Source organism: Myodes glareolus, chromosome 9 (genome assembly GCF_982192425.1).
Source record: "Myodes glareolus chromosome 9, mMyoGla1.1, whole genome shotgun sequence".
NCBI classification, from domain to species: domain Eukaryota; kingdom Metazoa; phylum Chordata; class Mammalia; order Rodentia; family Cricetidae; genus Myodes; species Myodes glareolus.
The window spans coordinates 26,246,663-26,267,094 of record NC_142034.1 but is presented as its reverse complement, the minus strand read 5'-3'; the positions used below and the strand labels follow the sequence as shown (position 1 = coordinate 26,267,094).

Genomic DNA, 20,432 nt, shown 5'->3' with positions numbered 1-20,432 from the left:
CCGAAGGAAGCCTGTTGTGCTCCCCTGTTATCCCTTGCAAGTGTCTTAATCACTACCAGCCTCCACCAAGAGATGATTACTCTTCATCTTGTTTTCCAAAGCTATCATGCCTGCTACTATCCAGCCCACAAAAATCGACCTCGGCTCCTGTCATGTAGGTTAAGCTCATATAGACTGCCTGCCTACACGTCTAACTCAGAGAGCCCAGCCTCATCTGGGGAGTCCCTCCGAAGCCCTCTCCAGATTCCCAAGAGAACCAACCAAAGGCAGAAAGTCAGGGTCAGCATCCTCTTTGGCCTCCGGGTCCTCTGCTGGGCTCATCTTGGCCCAAGCTGGGGCGTGTCTACCGTGGTCTCGGGGATAGGTGAAGCAGAGTCTAAGGCAATTGGGGGAGTGTGAGGGAATGGCAACAATAGAGAGGTCGGACAAGGAATTTTGTTACTGTTTAAATGGACCAATAGTAACTGTTTCCCAGAACCACCCCCAGGTGGTGACTATCTATCTTAGGTATTGTTCGGATCCATCAGAACTTTACTCCAGTGCCAGGATTCTAATGTCAGCACAGTTTCTGGATGGGAGCCCTGGGCAGAGCATGGAGTCTGAGCCTCATCCTGACCTTGATCCCCATAAAGGTTCTTTTTAGCTGTTTGCGTGCGTGTGCACATGTGTGTGTGTGTGTGTGTGTGTGTGTGTGTGCGCACGCACACACACAAGCACTTATATATACACACATGTAGAGGCCAGAGGTCAACCTTGGGTGTCGTTCCTCTTTAGCAGTACTCCACTTTGGTTTTTGAGGCAGAATCTCTCACTAGAGCCTGAGGTTCACTGATAGGCTAGGCTTGGTGTCCGTCAAGTCGTAGGATCTGCCTGTGCCCACCGTCCCAGCTCTGGGATTACGAGAGCATGCCACTATGCCCAGCTTCCTGTGTGGGTGCTGAGGATCAAACTCGAGTCCTCCCCTTGTGCTACAAATCCTGGATTCACTAAGCTACCTCCCCGCCACTTCTTTCTTTTGGTCTAGTGTATCATGGTGTATACCTGATGGCCTGGCACTAACTGTGTAACTTAGGCTGGCCTTGAACTTTTGGCACTCCTTCTGCCTTAGCTTTCTGAATGTTGGGATTACAATGTGTACCACCATGTTCAGCCCTCTAGAATTTTAATTGTCCCTCATATATTCTCAGCCTGGACCTCCGTGAGAACCTGCCATGGGACTGTGCGCTGATCTATTGCAGTAACCTGCCTTCCTTGCTGTTTCCAATAGCAGATGATTTAGGAGTGTGATCTGGAAAGGGGGGTAGCTGAAAGTGCGTGTGTGAGAGTGTGTATGTACTCGTGCCCTCCTAAGTTGAAGAGTTAGCTAATTAGAAATAGTAAGGCTTCTGATGGAAGCCCTGCACTCTAAGGCTACAGAGGAGATGGAAGTGATGTGCCCCCGTTACCATGTTTGCTTCCTCCACCTTCAAGGAGCCATGCTATGTGTTGGTTTCTGGGGCCTTAGAACGTACAAAGCGAGCCCAGGTTTTGGCACTGTCTGTATATACCATCTCTCCTTCTACACCCCTTAATGAAGTGTGCAGCTCTTGTCCTCATTAGGCCTCTGCATTGTTGACAAGAGAGTCAATAAGCCTGGCTGGTGGGGTTGGGGTGGAGAGGCTGAGGTGCAGCACAGCCCATCCACGGGGCGACATCAGCTCTGCCGTGTGTAGTGACCCGGTGTTCAGGGATCAATACCAGGCTGAGGATGAAGCCTCAGAGCCTGCCCTCTGTTGTCTCCTCCCCAAACCCACTGAGGCCAGGGTGGGGCAGTGCCAGCCAGTTCCAGCTTTGCCTGCTGTTTGCGACCCCGTGGCACTTTAGGTGCCAGATGCTTTTGTGTTTTGTTTTTATTTGTTGTTCTTCTGCTTGTTTTTCTGATGGAACCCTTTGGACATCCCGTGGATGCATATTTAGTGAGTGCCCACCTGGCAAGAGGACCTGCAGACGGCATCTCCAAGTAGCCCAGAGGCCAGCATGGGTTCCATTCTCTGCATCTTCTGTCTGCTGACAGCGTGGGAGGAGCCCCAGCAGACAGGGCGCATATTCTGCGTGCTGTGTGGCTGGACTCCGTTTCTGACTGTTCTGCCTCTCACTAGATACCCTTATCTTATCTAATTACAAGGAATTTCAGATTAATTTTGCAGCCTCTGCTCCCTAGGACCTCTTATCTGTGAGGGCCTTGCATTTTAACCTTGTCATTCTTTTGTTGTTTGCCTTTAAGGGGTGATGGCTAGAAGGGGGGGTAATGTTGGAATTGGGGTGGGGGAGGGGAGGAAGAAGAAGGCAGAGATCTGGACCGCTGCCTGTGCGCGGAGACAGCTGGCTGCTCTCTTCCATGACAGCCACATGGTACCCAGCCACACAGACAGGACCCGGGCAGGGACTCGCCTGCTGCCAACCCCTCCAGATCTCTCTGATATTTCCGACAGAGCAGTAAAGGACTCTTGACTATCATGGTTTTCTTTTCCTTTTTTTTTTTTTTTTTTTTCTTGCTCTGCCTCTTTCCGCCTCCTGGAAGACTCCTCTATGTCGTTTCCATGGCTACCCCCAATCAGATTTGGCTTCCTGCGAAATTGGATTTCAAAGAAGGACAAGGCTTCAAAGGAATTTGTCCATTTAACAGAATGTCATTAGGAGTGAGGCTGGCTGCTGAGACGGGGTCCTCAGATGATTAAGGAGGGGCAGCATTCATGTGTGGAGGCGGGCTTCTGTCTGCAACAAGGAGCCTTGATGTAACATGACAATAGCGTATTGGAAGCTGCCAGTTATCACCACCCGTACCTGACTTACACCCCCTCTGCTCCATGTCTTTAAAACCCAGAGATCCACGGAGGCTGGGCTGGGGGGGATGCATGAGGAACACCTACCCTGTGAATTTCTGCTTCTCCCTAGGTGGGAGCGCGCTATGACAGGGGGCGAGGCCTGGGGTTCTGCCCATTGTCAAACAACTCATGAGCTCCTGGCCTACTGGACAGTGTTGCCCAGGGAACTTAAATAAGAGGGGACACTCTGGGCCCCCTTCAGATCCTAGAAATCCTCCGCCTTTTACTAAAGAGAGAGGGAGGGCTTGTCCTCCCTTTCCATTGTTGAAAGAGAAATTGAGGAAGAGTCCATGTGACAGAGGGAAGGCTGCAGCCTCCCCTCCTGAAGAACAGTTTTACGTTTACAAGGAGGATGAGAATAGCTCAGAGGATGCACACAGAGCCTCCACTTCTAAACACACATGTACCCCCAAATAGTTCCAGAGCAGTTTCGGTTTTATCAGGGATACAGCAAGGTAGGGAAAAATGCCCCAGAGGCAGCTGTTACCCGATCTGGAAGAGACGGCCAATCCTGCTGCTATAGTCTCCCCAAGAGCAGCACCAAGGAGCCTGTCTCCCTGACGACTGGACCAGTCTCTATCCCTTCAGTTCAGCTTCTTGCAGCTTTCGGATGGGTCATGAGGTCCTGAAACCAAGGTATTTGCTTCTTTTCAGGGTATCAGGATATGATTAAAAACAAACAAGCAAAACCACCGAATGCCTTAAAAGTGAAGCCCCTAACCTTGAGGCTGCATTTGGCCTTGGGCCCAGTTTCTTCTTTCTGCTCTGGCTTCTTTTGCATTGAAATGAGCATCACCCTCACCCCCAAGACTGAAGCACAAGCCATTTTACCTTTCTCCCTATGTCCTCTGTTACCATTCCCAACCCTCCTCCCTCTTCCTCTTTCTCCTCCCTCCCTCCCCCCACCCCTCGATGGTAGAAGTGAAGGAAGATGTAGAGGCCACAGATAGATCATTTTCACCTGCGAAGTCCTCCCATCCTTTCAAAGTCTGGTCTGGTATTTGGAGACCACGTCAAAGGGCACGTACCCCTCTAAGTGTCCTCCCCCCACCCCTTCCATCTTTTCCTTGCATTCACGCTGTTTCTTATATCATCCACGCCACTCCATTTTCTTCATGGCCCATTGTACTTAACAAAACCAAACCAACCAAACAACTAATCTTGGAGTAATTGTGAACTCACAGACAGCTGGAAGAAATACCACACACATGAGGGTCTCGTGCACCTTTGCCCAAGTTCGCGCTTGTAGAAACATCTTCAGTACCTACCTGCAATCCAGACTTGGGCACTGACTGTGCTTTGAGAGGGGGAGGGCACAGCCCTGCGACCTTATTGATCAATCGCTTTTTCTTCTCCTCTGAAAGAGAGCTGTTTCCCAACTCTCTTCTCACAGATCCTCACTTGAGGAGGGGCACTTTGACTCTGTGTGTGTGCTGCCCTCTGATTCTGACAGATGTTGGGGAGCTGTATCATCACCGAGATCTCTGATTAACCAACACAGCTTCTGCCTGGACAGCGAGTTGGATCAAAATTGAGGCACTATGTATGCCCTTAACAGGGCCCAAGTTCTTTCTTGAACTCTGCCTCTGAACCCCAGTTCAGGAACCACTAAGGACTTTTAAACCTGATGCCCCAAGGCCAGTGCTTAGATGTTCCTCCAAGACCGCTGTTTCTTTGGAGTCTAGGCAATCCTTTGGTGCGGGATGCAAAGGGCCACGCCTTTGACCTTGCGTGCTACCCCAGTTAGGGCGCGAGCCCTTGCGTGCACCTGCGCCCAGGGTCTCCGCGCCCGCAGCCCGCTGCGCGCGCCGCTTCCTGAGCGCGGCCGGCGGACCCGCCCTGCTGCTGGGCCCCAGGCGACAGCTGAGGTACAGGTGCCCCGGGTGCAACTCGCCTCCCCTCTGCTTGCCGCCGCCATCGGAGCAGGCCTTGCGTCCCTTGTCCCGCCTTCCGCTGCCGCCGTCTTCCCGCCCGCGCCAAATGCAGGCTGTCGCCCTCCCCGAGGAGATCCGTTGGCTCCTGGAAGGTAACTCCTGGCACAGTGCCAGACCTCTGTTCTGACCCCTCAGGGAGGTCCCTTCAGCTCTGGGCTGAAGGCGAGAAAGGAGACACTAGGGCACTAGCCCTTCAGCCCTATCACTCACCTAATATAAGCTCCACTCTTCCAGAGTCCTCCATACCACCCTTGTCCCCAAAGCCAGTCTCCCATCCTCCTACCTCAGGGTCCCTACCACTCCCCCAGACACACACTTTCTGCTCCGTTTAGGCGTCTACATCACTGGGCATCGCTTCTAGGTTTCTAAGGTCTTGCCGGCCAGGTTCATGGTGTCCCCTGACACCTTGCCTGGTCTTGAACCTGTCTCCCAGGGAATCCCTAAGGCCCCCAATCCTGACTCCTCACCTCACAGAAGACCCAGGCCTATCTGGGTAGAAATCTCCTTAGACATACAATGGGACTCTGTGGAATTTTACCAGTCTTTGGGCCAAACCTGGTGATTAGGAGACTTCTTACAGGTATGGAAACCCAGGGCCTCCTTTACCAGCCTTGTGAACTTCAAAGGGTGTCATCTGACCCAAGGAAAGCCTCCTTCCCTTTCTAGAAGGGTCCCATTGTGATGACTTCACCTTCAAACTATGGTGTCCTTCAGAGTTAAGGTCACACTCTGACACTTGATTCATACTCCTGGCACTCCAAAGAGCCTCCCCTGGTAGGCAAGATCGCCTGCTTGGCTCATAGTTTTCCTATGAGTGACCTTCCTGGGAGGACGGAGGCCTGGAATCTGCAGTTGCATAAGGGTCTCAAGAGGGAACTGCTCAGAATTAAGCCTTTTGGCATCCAGGCGACATATTTGACACATAGTTAACAGATGGCCTGCTTTGGGCAGGTCATGATTTTGGCAAGCTGCATTCTTTTCAGTTTCTCTCAATTTAATTGGTTTTATATCTCCATTACCTTGTTATCTTGGTATAAATGCCCCCTAATCAAGAGTTTGGCAAATGCTTTTGGTTTCTGTTTGTAGCACTGTTTTTATTCTGGATTGTTTCTCTGTAAGAGCTGTCATTTCGGCTTTTCTTTTGAGGTGATGCTTCAGAAAAATCTATTTAGAAAAAGCTTTTTGTTTCGTGAGTGTGTGTTTGTGGGTGTGCACATGCCACACTGCATTTGTGGAGTTCCAATGGCAGCTGTTTCGATCCTACCACCCTCTGGGTGCTGGAGATCAAACTCAGGCCTTCGGGCTTGGTGGCAAGCCCCTCTACCCACTGAGCCATCCTATGGGGGAGGGGAAAGGGGTGTTGAACACAGGACCTTCTCAAATGCTTGTCAAATGGTCTACTACTTTCTCCCAACCATCTCAGATCCGCTTAGCTTGTGAACCACGTGAAGTCTAAACTGTGGGAATCAAAAGTGATTGGAGGATAGAAGAAATCACCCGGGCATCTAAAGAGAGGCCGTTGGTTTACAGTATTAGATACAGTAAAGGAATGCTGCCATTGTCTTTGGTTTCTAGAGACGGAACTGTGGCCACGAGGTTAACTCTACCCTTGGATTTAAAGACAGAGCGTTTCTTTTTATCAGCGTCCGTCATTTTTTGAGACGAAATCCATTTTACAAGCTTGTTCAGCGATGCTTCAGTGTCGAGCTCAGCCTTGGTAGAAAATCCCCTCTGGTTTCCAGAGGCTTGCGACGCTCGCAGTCCACTCCTTTGACGGGTTTGACGTGCGGTTCTTTACTGTTCAAAACTGACACTTTGGTAAACAACTCATTTTTGCACCTGCCACCTTCCTTTAGCTCAGATTATTTTCTTGTTAGCTGACCGTTTTTAATTGAAGTCTTCAGATCTCCTTCTAAAGCAGAATCTTTGTTTGCTGACAAGCAGAGCAGCCTATGAATGGAGATTAATTGCACGTCACACACTTCTGTATCAAACTTGCTGTCTTAACAGCCCCTGATAGTGCTGGGCTCTTCAGGATGTATGGAGGAGTCTGAGGTTACATTCTGAGGAGCTTCGCTGGTTAACTCTTTCTTTGAAGCCATTTTACCTTTTATCTATTTATTTTTTTTAAGCTTGTAATTATCGTCTTGAATCTGGAGTGGGGGAAAATGTGAAGTGGGATCCAACCAAGGAAAAATGATCAAAGGGTATGTTTTTGAAAGGTTTGCATGAGAATAGCAACATATTGGTTAGAGATTGGTTTATTTATTAATTTTTTAATGGGATGCGGTCTCTGGTGCAAACCAGCAAAATGATTTGTTCTGTTACCAACAATTTGTGGCTATTAGAAATCCAAGATGGCCATCAATTTGCTGTCTGTGGCTGGTTACACATCTCCTCCCACCACCCACCTTTTAAGGTTAACTGTTAACAATTAGAAAATATGTAGGTCCTGATCTCTGTGTAGTCGCTCAGTGGGAGGGAGTCACAGGATATGAGAGCGGAGACTGCCGCGGCCACGCAGCATGGGAGGTGGAGTTTCCACAGTGAATTACTGCTTTCATAAACCAAGCCATAAGCATTTGCACAGTGATTTAATGCCGGCCATCACGGCCATAACTTAAACATTTATTTATTTCTAACAACAGGAGCATAAAGTGACAGGGACATTTTTGATCTAATGTGGGTGCTTTAAAAAATAAAATATGCAAAGCACTGAGAAAGGTTTATACCAAAAATTTTGCATAATGAGCGTTTAAAATTAATTTTAAATATAAAAGTTTAAGTATTTGAAGATGTCTCATTTGACATGAAAACCCTACTTCTAGGACTCTGTTATAGAAATTAAAGACATAGAATAGATGTACAAAAGTTGATCCCGGATGCCAGTGAGGTGGGGAGAGCAGGTGACGGTTGAATGACTCATTGGACATCCGTCTTAGACAGACACATAGACAGATCTCCTGCATTCTTTGGAATGGATACAAACTGTCATCTGTCTATCTTAGTTTGCAACATGTCCATTTCATGTTTTTAAGACTAAAAAGGTGAAATACACATTAGTACAGATCAGCCCATTTTCACTTGGAAACAATAAGCCAAAAAAAGTTCTGTACATTATGTGTGTTTGGATAAGCTTCAGAAAAAGTGCAGATGAGGGTGTCCCAGGCTCTTAACAGTTTCCTTTTAGGGACAGTGAGTGTTGTGGGAGTTAGTGATTTTTATTTCAGAAGTCTTCATATTGTTTGGATTGTGGCAAAGGTCATGTATTACTTTTGTAATCAGGAAAGAATCGTCAGTCAGGTTATGAAAAAAAAAAAAAGGAAAGAAAGACAAACAGAAGCCCCAAGAAGTGAGGGATTTAAAGGGCTGTTGACTATACGTGTGATTGTTTTTTCCTGTTTAGCCATGGGAGGATGTGTGCAGTTTCTGGCAAAAGACAAAGTGCAGAGAAGCCTCTAGTAACCCAGAAGCATCCTCTTCCAATCTGCCCTATCGAGCCACAGGGACAGAAACTGGTCCCATATCAGTGAATCAGTGAATAGAACATGCACAGATAAGGAAACTGGGCATCTTCTGCCTTATTGAAAGAGAGGAAATATTCAGGTCTGTTTTCAAGTGTCAGGCTTCAGATGCAGAAGTTATCTTTCTGCTTTTGTGTTGTGATAACCGTGCTGAAAACAAAAACAATGGAAGGCTGGCAGTTTGCTAATCTTTGTTGTACGGATGCAAACATATTATCCTCCTTCTGCTCTTCCTAGCGCTGCCCCCCCACCCCACCCGGGGTGTGTGTGTGTGTGTGTGTGTGTGTGTGTGTGTGTCTGTCTGTGTCTCTCATTTTAAGCGTGAAGGAGGTGCAACAGATGCTCCCTTGGTTCATAATACAACCTGCTGACCTCACCCTAATAGCTGACCTCACCACTTGCCTAGCCAGGGCTAGGAATGTGGACTGAAGGTCACTGCCTGCTGCAGCAGTGAGTGCTCCCTAGCACCAACCCTCACATCCCAGTGGTTACCTCCTGTTCAACTCCGGCCGTCATTAGCCATCGCCTCCCAGATAGTTCTCCAGATCTGCGGTGGTAGACATAGACGAAACTGTAAAAACCCTGCCAGTGCAGCAGAGCTCCGACTCTGAGGAAATTGAAGCAGCGAGTTGCTCCAGTTGGCAAAGGTTCTCTTAAACCGTCTTACTTACAAACACTCTTGATCAATTCTCTTAAAGATAATTATGAACTTACCCCATTTCCAATGAATCTCTTTGAAATACGTTTAAACCCAGCATTATGATAGTGAAACTGTTATTGGTTGTTCCTGGGTTGGCTGGTGACAGCCCATGTCTGATGTGTTAGTTTATATGGAGCTGGGGACGGAACCCACGGCTTCATACGTGCTAGCCCAGGATCTGTCTCCGAGCCATACTCCGCTCCGCTTTGTGCTCTTTGCTCCTGTCGTTTACCACTCACTTAGTGACACTGAGGCCTGTCCCTATTCAGTTGACTGATCTGTGCCTTCAGTGTTTCTGGATAATCATTAGATAATCGAATATTTTGGGGTTATGTGTAAAAGTGTGTATAAAGGGCATCTTTGGTCTGGAGATGTGGTTCACTGGTATAGGACTTAGCTGATATTCCAAAGGTCTTGGTTCTATTTCCAGTTGTGTGTGTGTGTGAGAGAGAGAGAGAGAAAGGTTATGTGCTGGAGTGAGAAGTTTCTCCCTGTGGCTTCCAGTGACTGAAGTTAGGCCATAAGCCTTGACGGCAAGCACCTTTTACTCTCTGGGCCATCTTGACAGCCCAAAGTGGCTCTCTCAGTAAACAAGTACCTAGGCTCTCAGGCATGGACTTTGTGATGTGTTTGGTTGCTTTCCTTTTTCCTTTTTTTGTTAACTTTTGATCCTGGTGTCCTCACAGACAGGTGAGTTATGGCACACCTGAATCCTAAGTTCTAAGATGTGAGCTTAGTTGTGCTTAATGTTATTTTCACTATCGAAACTTCAGAAAACATTAAGTAGACAATCCCCTGTAGCAGGTAATTCTTAAATTTCCGTGCATCCCATGTATTTTCATGGGATGATATCATGGGAGAGATAACATTGTTTCCATAATAAAATACCTAAGTGAACATTAGGAAATAGTCTCTTTTATTTTATTGAGACAGTGTCTCTCTGTATATCCGTAGCTGGCCTTGGACTCATTAGGTAGATCAGTCTGGCTTCCAGCTCACAGAGATCCTCCTGCCTTTGTCTCCGCCTCCCAACTGCTGAGATTAAATGTGTGTCCAATAATACTTGGCTCAATAATTTAATTATTGATTTAAAAATAATTCTAGGCATAGAATGCTAGTTCAGCCTCAGCCTCATTTTCTCTTACGCTTTCACTGATAGCCAACTTTTTCCCTCTAATTAAAGTGAACATGCTTCGTTTATGCTGTAGATTTGTTACTTGGAACACCGTGAAGCAGCTATAAAGCCTTCGAGGGGGATGTTGCCCCTCCAGGAGGAGAACCTGTGAGATGAGAGAGGATAGGGAAAGTTTGCATGGATCGTGGAGAGGAAAGAAAGCCAAGGGGCAGAAGGACTTTCCAGGAGCCCATCTCAGGCCATCTGGCTGATGGTGCTGGACACAAGTTAGTGACTTAAGTGTGTCATGAGTGAGCACCCATGTAGCCTTCTCAACTCGTCATGCCCGGCAAATCACACCACCCAAACCACAGCAATCCCCACTAGAACACAGTGGCAACACTGGATTCCAGGTTACTGGTATTCTGTACATTTAAGAAAATCTCAGAACCGTCCCTTTAAGTCATAGAAGGGTCCAGTGGTGCAAGCTTTCAGGATGGCCTTTGGTAGAAACCAAGGAGGGATTCCTGGTTCCTCCTTACAGGTGGGTAGGAGTTACCAGCCCAGTAGGAGGAGTACTGCAGTCACCTTTAAAGACCCCAGGAAAACCAAACCTCCAAGACTTTAGTGATGCATTTCCCACCCTTCACTGGCAGTTTCCTTGGAAACCTCATCTTGTCCATTTATGGGTCAATTAAATCAAGGCTCCATCGTTGGGAAAAATGATTGGACAGGATTTCTTCGTGTAACCCTGTCTATCCTTAGACTCACGCTATAGACCAGGCTGGCCCCAAACGCAGAGATTTGCCTGCCTCTGCCTCTGCCTCTGCCTTCCAGGTGCTGGGGTTAAAGGCGTGTGCTACCCCTGCTGGCAGTGCTCACTTTGTTAAGAACTCATTTTTAAAGTTAATATTATATTTTTGATTTGACAACTAGTTGTCATTCTCCTCGTTTGAGACAGGGTCTCATTACACAGTCTTGGCTGACTGAGAACTTGCTGTGTACGTAGACCAGGCTGGCCAAGTTACCGAGATCCATCTGCCTCTGTCTCCTGATTGTCAATTTAAATTTTTTTTAATGAAGTTTATTCATTTAATTTTAGATTTAAATGTTTTCCTGCATATATGTTTGTGCACCATGGCATGCTTGGTAGCCATGGAGGTCAGAAGATGGTGTTGGATCTCCTGAAAGTAGAGTTATATACAAATGGCTGTTAAGAGCATGCTGGGAAGCAAACTTGGGTCCTTTGAAAGAGGAACAAGTTTTGTTTTCCACTGAGCCAACTCTCCAGCTCCTTACTGGTCTTTTAAAAACACATTATGACCTTTAATTAACAAGTGAAACTTGACAGGAAGTCTAAGATCACACCTACCAACACTGTTTTCCCTTTCAGGGAATTGCCACTCCACAGTAGAGCACACTGAGGCTGCAGGTAGTTAGGCCTGACGGTTGTTTCTGCCCGATGACCCTAAAGCCATGCGATGCTTATGTTTCTAATTTTCCTTCTGTTTATTGTAGATGGGACAATGAAAATGCCTACATACTTACAACACAGAGAAAGCACAAACCCAGAACTAAGGCGTAGCAACAAGGACTTTAGGTTAAGCTTTATTTAACCGGTGGCCAACTTTGACACCCCGTGTTAATGCTTTCCCTTTGGAAATAACCTAGCCATGGAAATATTCACATATATACAGGGCAATGGGCAGATGGGGACCGTCTCTGCAGCACTGTGAAAATAGAAAAATAAAATAGAAATAACACAAGCATCCACCAACAGGGGAGCAAAATGTGAGCTATTGTACAGCATTTTAAACACATACACAGTGTGTACACACACACTGATAGGGAGGGAGATGAGACTGATGTGGAAAGGTTGCTAACTCTGTTATGTTAAAAAGTCAAAGACTGAGCTGGCAAGGTGGCTCAGTGGGCCGAAGTGCTTGCTGCCTACGCCTGATGACCTGAGTGCCACCCCCAGAACTGAGAGTGGAAGGAGAGACCCGACTCCTGAAAGTCATTCTCTGAGCTCCACACTCATGCCGTGGTGTGTGCGCCCCACACACAATAAAAAACAAATAAGATTGAAAGAGTTCCATACTCCCCTACGTCATGGGAATAGCGTATAATGGGGTATATCTCTCAGTTACTTTTCTAGTGCTTCTGATAGCAGCGTTAGGAAGCTATGAGGCAGATGATGTTCTTAGGCACTGCGTAGGTCCTGTCACTTTGGAACAGTATTTGGAACTGAGTATTTGCATTCCTATCCAATGTTGAATAATTCCACCCTTAGAAATTTACCGAAGAGCAATGAGTGTTTAGCCTCATAGCACAAGTGTCTTGTCTTTGTCACTGATCTATTGCTGTGGAGAGACACCATGGCTGTGACAACTCTTACAAGAGAGAGCATTTCATTGGGGTTTGCTACAGCTTCAGAGGCTTAGTCCATTACCATCACGGTGGGAAACATGCAGCACACAGACAGGTGCTGGAGCAGAAGCTGAGAGCTCCATCTTGATCTGAAGAGAGAGAGAGAGAGAGAGACCTTGGGCCTGACCCTTGAAGCCCTGCCCCAGTGACACACTTCCTCCCACAGGGCCACACCTTCTAATCCTTTCAGTCTTTTTGGAGCTTGTCCCTACTTGGGTGACTAAGCATTTGAACATACGACCTTATTGGGGCCATTCTCATTCAAACCCCCTTGCCCAGAGCTGAAAACAGCTCATGATCTAGCAGTGAAGGCACAGATGCTGGGCAACTTACACAAACAGTGGAATACTACAGAGCAGAAAGTGCCACATCTGGCCACCAGTGTAAATAAATCCCAAACCCAGTCTGTTGAGTAGAGACACTCAAGTGCGTTTGCAATTTTAGATCCTTTTAGGAGAGAAGTAAGAATGAGGGTTAACTTTGTGGAGGGGCACTGACTGATAAGGAAGATTCCAGAAGGGTGGAAGCTTTCCTATGTTGAGCCACGTAAGTGGCCACATAGGTGCATGGATGTGAAAGTCAAGATTCGTGCTCTTGGGCTGACAGTGTAGCTTGGTGCTGTACTAGCACCTAGATAAGTCCTGGCAATCAGTGGGAGGCCCTTGGTTTGACCTCAGTACTGCAACAACAGCAAAACAACCTAGTTTATTTTATGTATATGAATTATAAATCAATAATAAAGTACTAGTAAGAAAGACAAATGCAAGGAAAGAAAGGTGGGCGGAATGGGAGGAGGAGTAGGAATTTATGATGGTGGGTAAAGAGGCACACAAGAAAGCTATCAGAAAGGAAGAATGTTTTAATAGATGTATAATTCTAAGCAAGTTTATTCAAGTTCAATCAGGAGACTGGGGAGATGGTTCAGCTGCCCTGCAAGCCTGGTGACCAACTGGATTTGATCCTAGGAACTCACATTAAAAGCAAGCCAGAGGCAAAGGCTCACATCTGCAAGCCCAGCACTCCTACCACAGGAGACGGCAGGCAGAGATAGGAAAGTCACCTGGAATCTCAGGGGCAGCTAGCATCTAACACACAGCACAGCAGAAACAACAGAAAACCTTCCTAAACAGGGTAAAATGTGCGGGTAGGTGTTGCTTTTTGAGGGACCCACCACCCAGTTCCCAAATAAATCACTTACAGAGGCTTACTCTTAGTTATGAATGCCTGGCCTTAGCTTGACTTGTTTCTTGCCAGTTTTTTTTTTTTTTTAACTTAAATTATCCCGACTACTTTTTGTCTCTGGGCTTTTCCCTTTCCTTACTTCTGTATATCTTTAGTTCTTACTCCGTGACTGACTGGGTGGCTGGGTGGCCAGGTGGCCCCGTGGCCGGCCCCTGACATCCTTCTCCCCTTGTTCTCTCATTGCCCCTCCTTCCTCATTTCTCCTTCTGTTTATCCGCTCTGCCTGCCAGTCCCGCCTATCCTTGCTTCTGCCTTGCTATTGGCCATTTAGCACTTTATTAGGACTATCAGGTGTGTTAGACAGGCAACGAGTTAAACAAATGCAGCACAAAGAAAAGTAACACACCTTAAGACAATATTCCCCAACAGCTAGGGACCCAGGGACGTAGCTCAGTGGTAGAGAAAGTGTCTGGCAAATAAAATCACCAGGACCAGAAAAAAAAATTAACCAACAAATAGAGTTAAATATATTATTTATTTATATGTGGTTTTTCAAGACAGGGTTAGTAGCTTTGGAGCCTGTCCTGGAACTAGCTCTTGCAGACCAGGCTGGTCTCGAACTCACAAAGATCGGCCTGTCTCTGTCTCCCAAGTGTTGGGATTAAAGATGTGTGTCATCACTGCCCGGCTCAGTTAAATATATTTTTAAATTTTTTTTTTTTATTTTTAAAACAATCTTATTTTACATACCCGATCCCAGTTCTCTCTCTCTCCAAGTTAAATGTATTTTTAGTAGTGTGGGGTGTGTGTGTGTGTGTAAGGGGTATGTGTACGTGAGTGTAAGTACCACAGAGGCCAGAAGAGTGTGCTGGATCACCCGGAATGTTGAAAGCCAACTTTAACAAAACTCGTACGTTCCAGGGTAGGAGCATGAGGACTAGAATTTTTAGGCAAAAGGAACAGAGATATAGGAGAAATAAGAGACAGAAACATAGGACGGCATTGGGAAGGACATCAGTGGACATCCGTCCCATTTATTCTTCCACATGCTTATATACTTCTCTGCGAAAAGGGAGCGGGAGGCAACAGACCTCATTAACATGGCACAAGGAATAGACTTGGATTCTCTGACCTGTGGTCCAGGTGGAGAGGATTCACCACTACATCCAAAACACGAATTAGCCACTCCCTAGGTCAGAATCGCTCGTCTGTAGTCACACCTGTTGTCAACAACTTTGAGAGCGTGAAAATGAGCTCACTCTGACCTCCAGTGAAGCTGGAACAGGCTCACAGCTAAGGCCCCCACGCTGGAACTGGAGTTCTAGGCAGCTGTGAGCCTCCCAGCCTGGGTGCTGAGAACTGAGTGTGGATCCACTGCAAGAGCAATGTGAACTCTTGACTACTGAGCCATCTCTCCAGCTGGAGATGTTTTCTGTGGTTAGTTAGGTGTTTAAGATCATATTTCTCACACCTGAGTTATAGAATATGTAGTTGCTTAATTGATTCAAATGCTTACACAGTTCAACTAGGTATAAATACAATTGTCCACTATCAAGTGTGTTTTAGTAAAACTCCTATTATGCGATTTAACACCTTAATTTTTCCATAACATACTAATATTAGATGTCAACAATGTTAGGAAAACATCCTAGATGAGAAGTGTGTGTGTGTGTGTGTGTGTGTGTGTGCGCGCGCGCGCGCGCGCGCGCGCGCACCACTTATGTATCCGGTGTGTCTGCAGAGACTAGAGAAAATGTTGAGTGCTCCGCTGTCACTCTCCACTTTATTCCTATGAGGCAGAGTCTCTCGCTGAGCTTGGAACTAGGCTGGGGACCAGGAAGTCCCAGTAATCCATTTGTTCTCTCCTCCCCCGTCCTAGGGCCGATGTTACAAATGTGTATGCATGACCACATCAAGCTTTTGTTCTTTTCATGTCAGTGCTGGGATTTGAACTCGTAGCCTCATGCTTGTGCAGCCAGCATGTGCACTCTTACCCACTGAGCCACTCCCTCAGCTCCTTGAGATAAGAATTTACACATTTCATAAATTATCCTATCAAAGTCATTGATCTTCAGGAAGACTTGCGGTTTGGGTGCTAAGACTAATCTGTTCCCGAGCTCAGTCTGTCCCATGTCTTATAGACAAGCTGAACAGGAAGATTAAACCGTGGAACTGAGAGACTCCAGCTCCCAACAGCCAGCTGCTCTAGTCACCGAGCCTCTGGTGCATCACTGACAGACCAGAAGAAGCAATGAACGTGGAAATACAAGGGAAATAAATATGAACAAGTGTTGCAGAAATGATAAGATTTCTGTAGGGTGTAACGGCTTATAGCATGAAAAAAGTTAGATCTATGGTGGCTATGTCAGCATAGTAAGATCCTCAGGTAACGGTAAGATCAAAATGCATCTTCTCTTTCCTATATTTAAAGTGATTAAAAACTGCTTTCGTACAATACTTAATGAAATTAGTTTAAAAATATCATCTTAATAGCTAGTTCTAGACTCTCTCTTTGGAAATGAGCTTTCATTGTTGAGGCAATACCATCATTGCTATTATTATTACCATAATCATTAGTGTTATTAGGGACAGTGTCTCACTATGTAGACCAGGCTGGCCTTGAACTTGTCCCTGCCTCCTGAATGCTGGGATTTAAGGTGCGAGTCTCTACCCCACATCCCCTCATCCCCACTGGACAAACACTTCTATTATGTGGGGAATGCTGTTGAAGACTGAAACAGCCAAGTTAGGCTGCAGGAACAAAACGCCTTTCAATTTTGTCCTGCACAGAAGAAAGGGAGAAAATGGTAAGAAGGTGAAAGTCTCGGAACTAAGTCAGACAGTGGGCAAGACGGTGTGTACTCTGCTAACCGGGGTGCAAGGTGCTTAGGAATGAGGAAGTCCTTTTAATGACCACTGTGTAACCCCTCCTCACTTTCCCTGCGCCGCCAGCATCCCCAGCCAGCAGTTTCTTCTGAATCCGCAGGCCTGTCTGGTGAATACTGTTTCGGGGAAACTGAGGAAGAAGCTAGGTCTAAATCAGGGTTTCTTGAAACTACTGACGGTTTCAGCTGGAAAAGTCTTGCGGTTGGGGCTGTCCGGTGTATTCTGGAAAATTCAGCAGCGTTCTCACTTCGACTCATTAGGTGCCAGTAACAATCTCACCAGGGGTGCCAATCAAAGGTTCCCAGGCACTGTCAAAATCTCCTGAAGGATCCTGATTGGCATCAAGCGTTTTAAGCCAAGATAACCAGGACAGTGTGTGTGTATAGAAGCGTGGGGTCTGTGAGGAGTGAGACTCTGAGAACCCTGCTCCCTGAAAATGACCTGGAACTGGAGGAGAGCTGTGTCTTCCCCCAGGAGGAAGTTCTCAGAAGACTTCAGAGGCCTGAGTAGTCCTGATGTCTACCGTCTACTGTGTTCTCACAGTGAAGTTCAAATCACACATCACACCCCCACCCTGCCCCCAGCTTCCTCACCACATGAAAATCTGAAAGCGTGCCTTCTTTGCATAAATTTTTGGTCCATCCCTGCTTTTCTGCAGGAGGGGAGACTTGTAAGGACTCTGTCAAGGTCCCCATTCATCATTTGGAGCAGCGGCTCTCAACTTCCCTAATGCTGGGGCCCTTTAATATGGTCCTTTGTGCTGACCCCAGCCGTAAAGTTATTTCGTTGATACTTCGTAACTATAGTTTTGCTACTGTTATAGATTGCAATATAAATATCTGATATGCAGCTTGGGAATCCATAGAAAGGGTTGTTTGAAAACCCAAAGGAGTCTCGACCCCCCCCCCCCCCCCCGCCCGAGTTGAGAACCTCTGCTTTAGAGCCTATGGATGATTTCTCTGAGAAACTTTATGAAGAAGGGAAGTTTGCCTTCTTTGTCTTCCTCATTACCTAGCCTGCAGTTTGCTGTCCCACACCTCTTTAGATTCCCGAATATACAATTTTCCTATTCTGATATTTCAACTGAAATTTGGCTTTGTAGAATTTTCGAGGTGGCGTTGAAGAACTTCTGTATTAATCTGTTCTTGTATGATTATAAAAGGGAGGGCTGTGCTAACCTTGCGACAGAGAGATTTGTTTCATGTATGTGCTTATATGTGTCTAAAAATAGCATTTTCCTTTTATTTATTTGGTTTTGGTTTTTTCCTTTCTTGGGGGGGGCAGAGTTTCACTGTGTTGTGTAGCCCTGGCTGTCCTGAATCTTTCTCTGTAGACCAGGCTGGCCTCAAACTCAGATCCTGAGTGCTGGATTAAAGGCAAGTGCCACCATACCTGGCTAAAAATAGTATTTTCTAATTAATTCTAAGTTTTAAAAATGAAAAGTTATTTTCCCCTCTCTTTTGAGAGTGGGAGAAAAAGTTCCAGATTATTTTTTTCATAATTTGAATTACCAGGCATGCATCTGATGCTTTATACATTCTACATATTGTTTAACTCATTTTCAAATATCTACTGTTGAATCTTCAAGTCATTCTGTGAGACAAGTATTATTAATATCTTCCTTTTATGGGTGAGGAAACAGACGCAAGGTAAAGCAGGCAGTAAGAAAATGACTGTCATGACTGGAGTGTGGACAAAGTGGGCCCAGGATGCAACAACGCATGACATACAAGACCCACGAGAAAATACTAAAGTTCAAAAAGACATGCCCTGCAGCATGACAGCCCGTGCCGCCTCCTGACCTAGAACAGACGCTGAGGTGTGTTCTCACTCAGATTCTCTATGATATCCCCAAAGTTAGTGATTTCATATATGAGGCGGGACGTCATGGAACGGGGAGTGGTGAGGAAGGAAGACCTGGAAATTGGACATAGAACCGTGATGAGCACGGGAGGGGCCAACGGGAATCAGGACAACACCCCCACCCCGCTCTTCCCCCGCCCCCAGCATGACAAGATAAACCAGGCAGGGTGTGGTCAACCTACCAGAGTCTCCCTCCCCTTGCTGCCATCACCTCCCAGTAGCTCCTCAGCCGGGGTGGAGCCCTGTGAGCACCTCCTCCAGCCAGGGCAGAGTTTTGACTGGCTTGAACTATATATAGCCCCTGTGAGTTTGTGGTCCATCTGTTGCTTCACATCCAGGAGACATTGTTTCCTAACACTTCTCCCAGCCCTGGGCACAAAGAAAGATAGTCTGTCAGCCAAACCTTGACTGACACTGTCTGAGTGTTAGGATTATAGACGTGTGCCATCACACCCCCGTTTATACAGTGCTTGGGACCAAACCCAGTGCTTCTGGCATGCTAGGTGAGCACTCTACCAACTGAGCTACATTCCCAACCCAAAGAAATCTAACTTCTGTTTCTAGAGGTAGGTGATGGTGGTGCACACCTTCAATCCCAGCACTCGGGAGGCAGAGGCAGGCTGATTTCTGTGAGTTCAAGACCAGCCTGGCCCCACTATATAGCTGAGGCTGGCCTTGGGCCCCCTTCATCCTTCTGTCTCTACCCCCTGGATTCTAGGATTAAAGGAAGGTTCCACCACAACCAGCTTGTTTTATTTTATTCTAACTTACATCTAAATAGCCACATGTAGTTAGTAGCTACTATATTAAACAGCACACTTTAAATATCTGAGACAGAATAAAGAGCCCAAGAAAGAAACCCATGATCTAAAAAGAAAGCAATCAACAAGGGAGGCAGGAAGAATATTATTATAACTATGATTTTGAAATGCTATATAAATATACACATGTCAAATTCCTAAGACATGATGTACATAATAAAGCATTGATAATTTTCGTGGTTAGAAATCTTTACTTTGACAGAAAAAGCCAAAAGATACCAACTCATTAATGTTGTTAACTTGAGGGACGAAATTCCATTTCTCTTTGAGTCATAAGGGTAAAGCTATAGACTACAAATAAAATGCCGAAATGTGGAGCTGGCAGTGGTGGCGCACGCCTTTAGTCCCAGCGCTGGGGAGGCAGAGGCAGGCGAATCTTTGTGAGTTGGAGGCCAGCCTGGTCTGCAAGAGCTGGTTCTAGGACAGTCAGAACTGTTACACAGAGAAACCTTGTCTCAAAAAAACAAACAGACAAAAAAAAAAAAAAAGCTAAAATGTGTAACATTTAAGCTCGTTGAAGGCAGGGGAAACAACATTTAATAATCGTCTTAAGCACTTTGGATTGCACTAACAAAATGCTACAAACAGTTTATAAGCAACAAAGGTTTACTTTTCCTAGTTTTATAGACCAGGAAGTTAAGACCAAGATACAGGCAGATTTGATGTCTCATGAGGGTCTGTTTGATGTTTTAGACATGACGTTTTCTGTGTCCTTGCATTGTAAAAGAGACAAGTCATGACCCCGGGGCCTCCTTTTTTAAAGGCTCTGACCTCCATCGCCTTTCAAAGGTCCCACCTTTTAATACCACCACGCTGATGAGCATGTGCCGGCATGTGGATCTGGGGGAGACACAGGCATTTGGGCTATAGTGGTGACCCACCCAAATGCTCACAGACAACAGCAAGTGAAAAACTGGAAGCAGAAACAGTATATTAAACTGTCCCCACAGTGTGCCTGACTAATAAAGTATGTACGGGCCATAAAGACTAATAAAGTATGTACGGGCCATAAAGACAGAAAGCTGTGGAGCTGTGGCCATAGAGGCAGAGGCTGGGGAAGTGGCTGGGCATGATGGCAGAAATCAGCAGATGGTTGTTGAAGTAAAACAGGGAT

General features: G+C 46.3%; 1 protein-coding gene across 4 annotated transcripts in view; it reads left to right on the top strand.

The window, feature by feature from the left end:
- Positions 1–4,712: 4,712 nt before the first annotated feature.
- Positions 4,713–20,432, top strand: part of Skap1 (src kinase associated phosphoprotein 1) — a 288,526-nt gene continuing 272,806 nt past the window's right edge. Inside the window, exon 1 of one of the 4 annotated variants that reach the window (XM_085695704.2) lies at positions 4,713–4,890. In XM_085695704.2, the coding sequence (XP_085551830.2) occupies positions 4,845–4,890 (46 nt within the window). In that variant the 5' untranslated portion in view covers positions 4,713–4,844. The remainder of the gene's footprint in view (positions 4,891–20,432) is intronic. The other 3 variants (XM_087910051.1, XM_048450912.3, XM_048450913.3) reach the window with 3 other exon arrangements.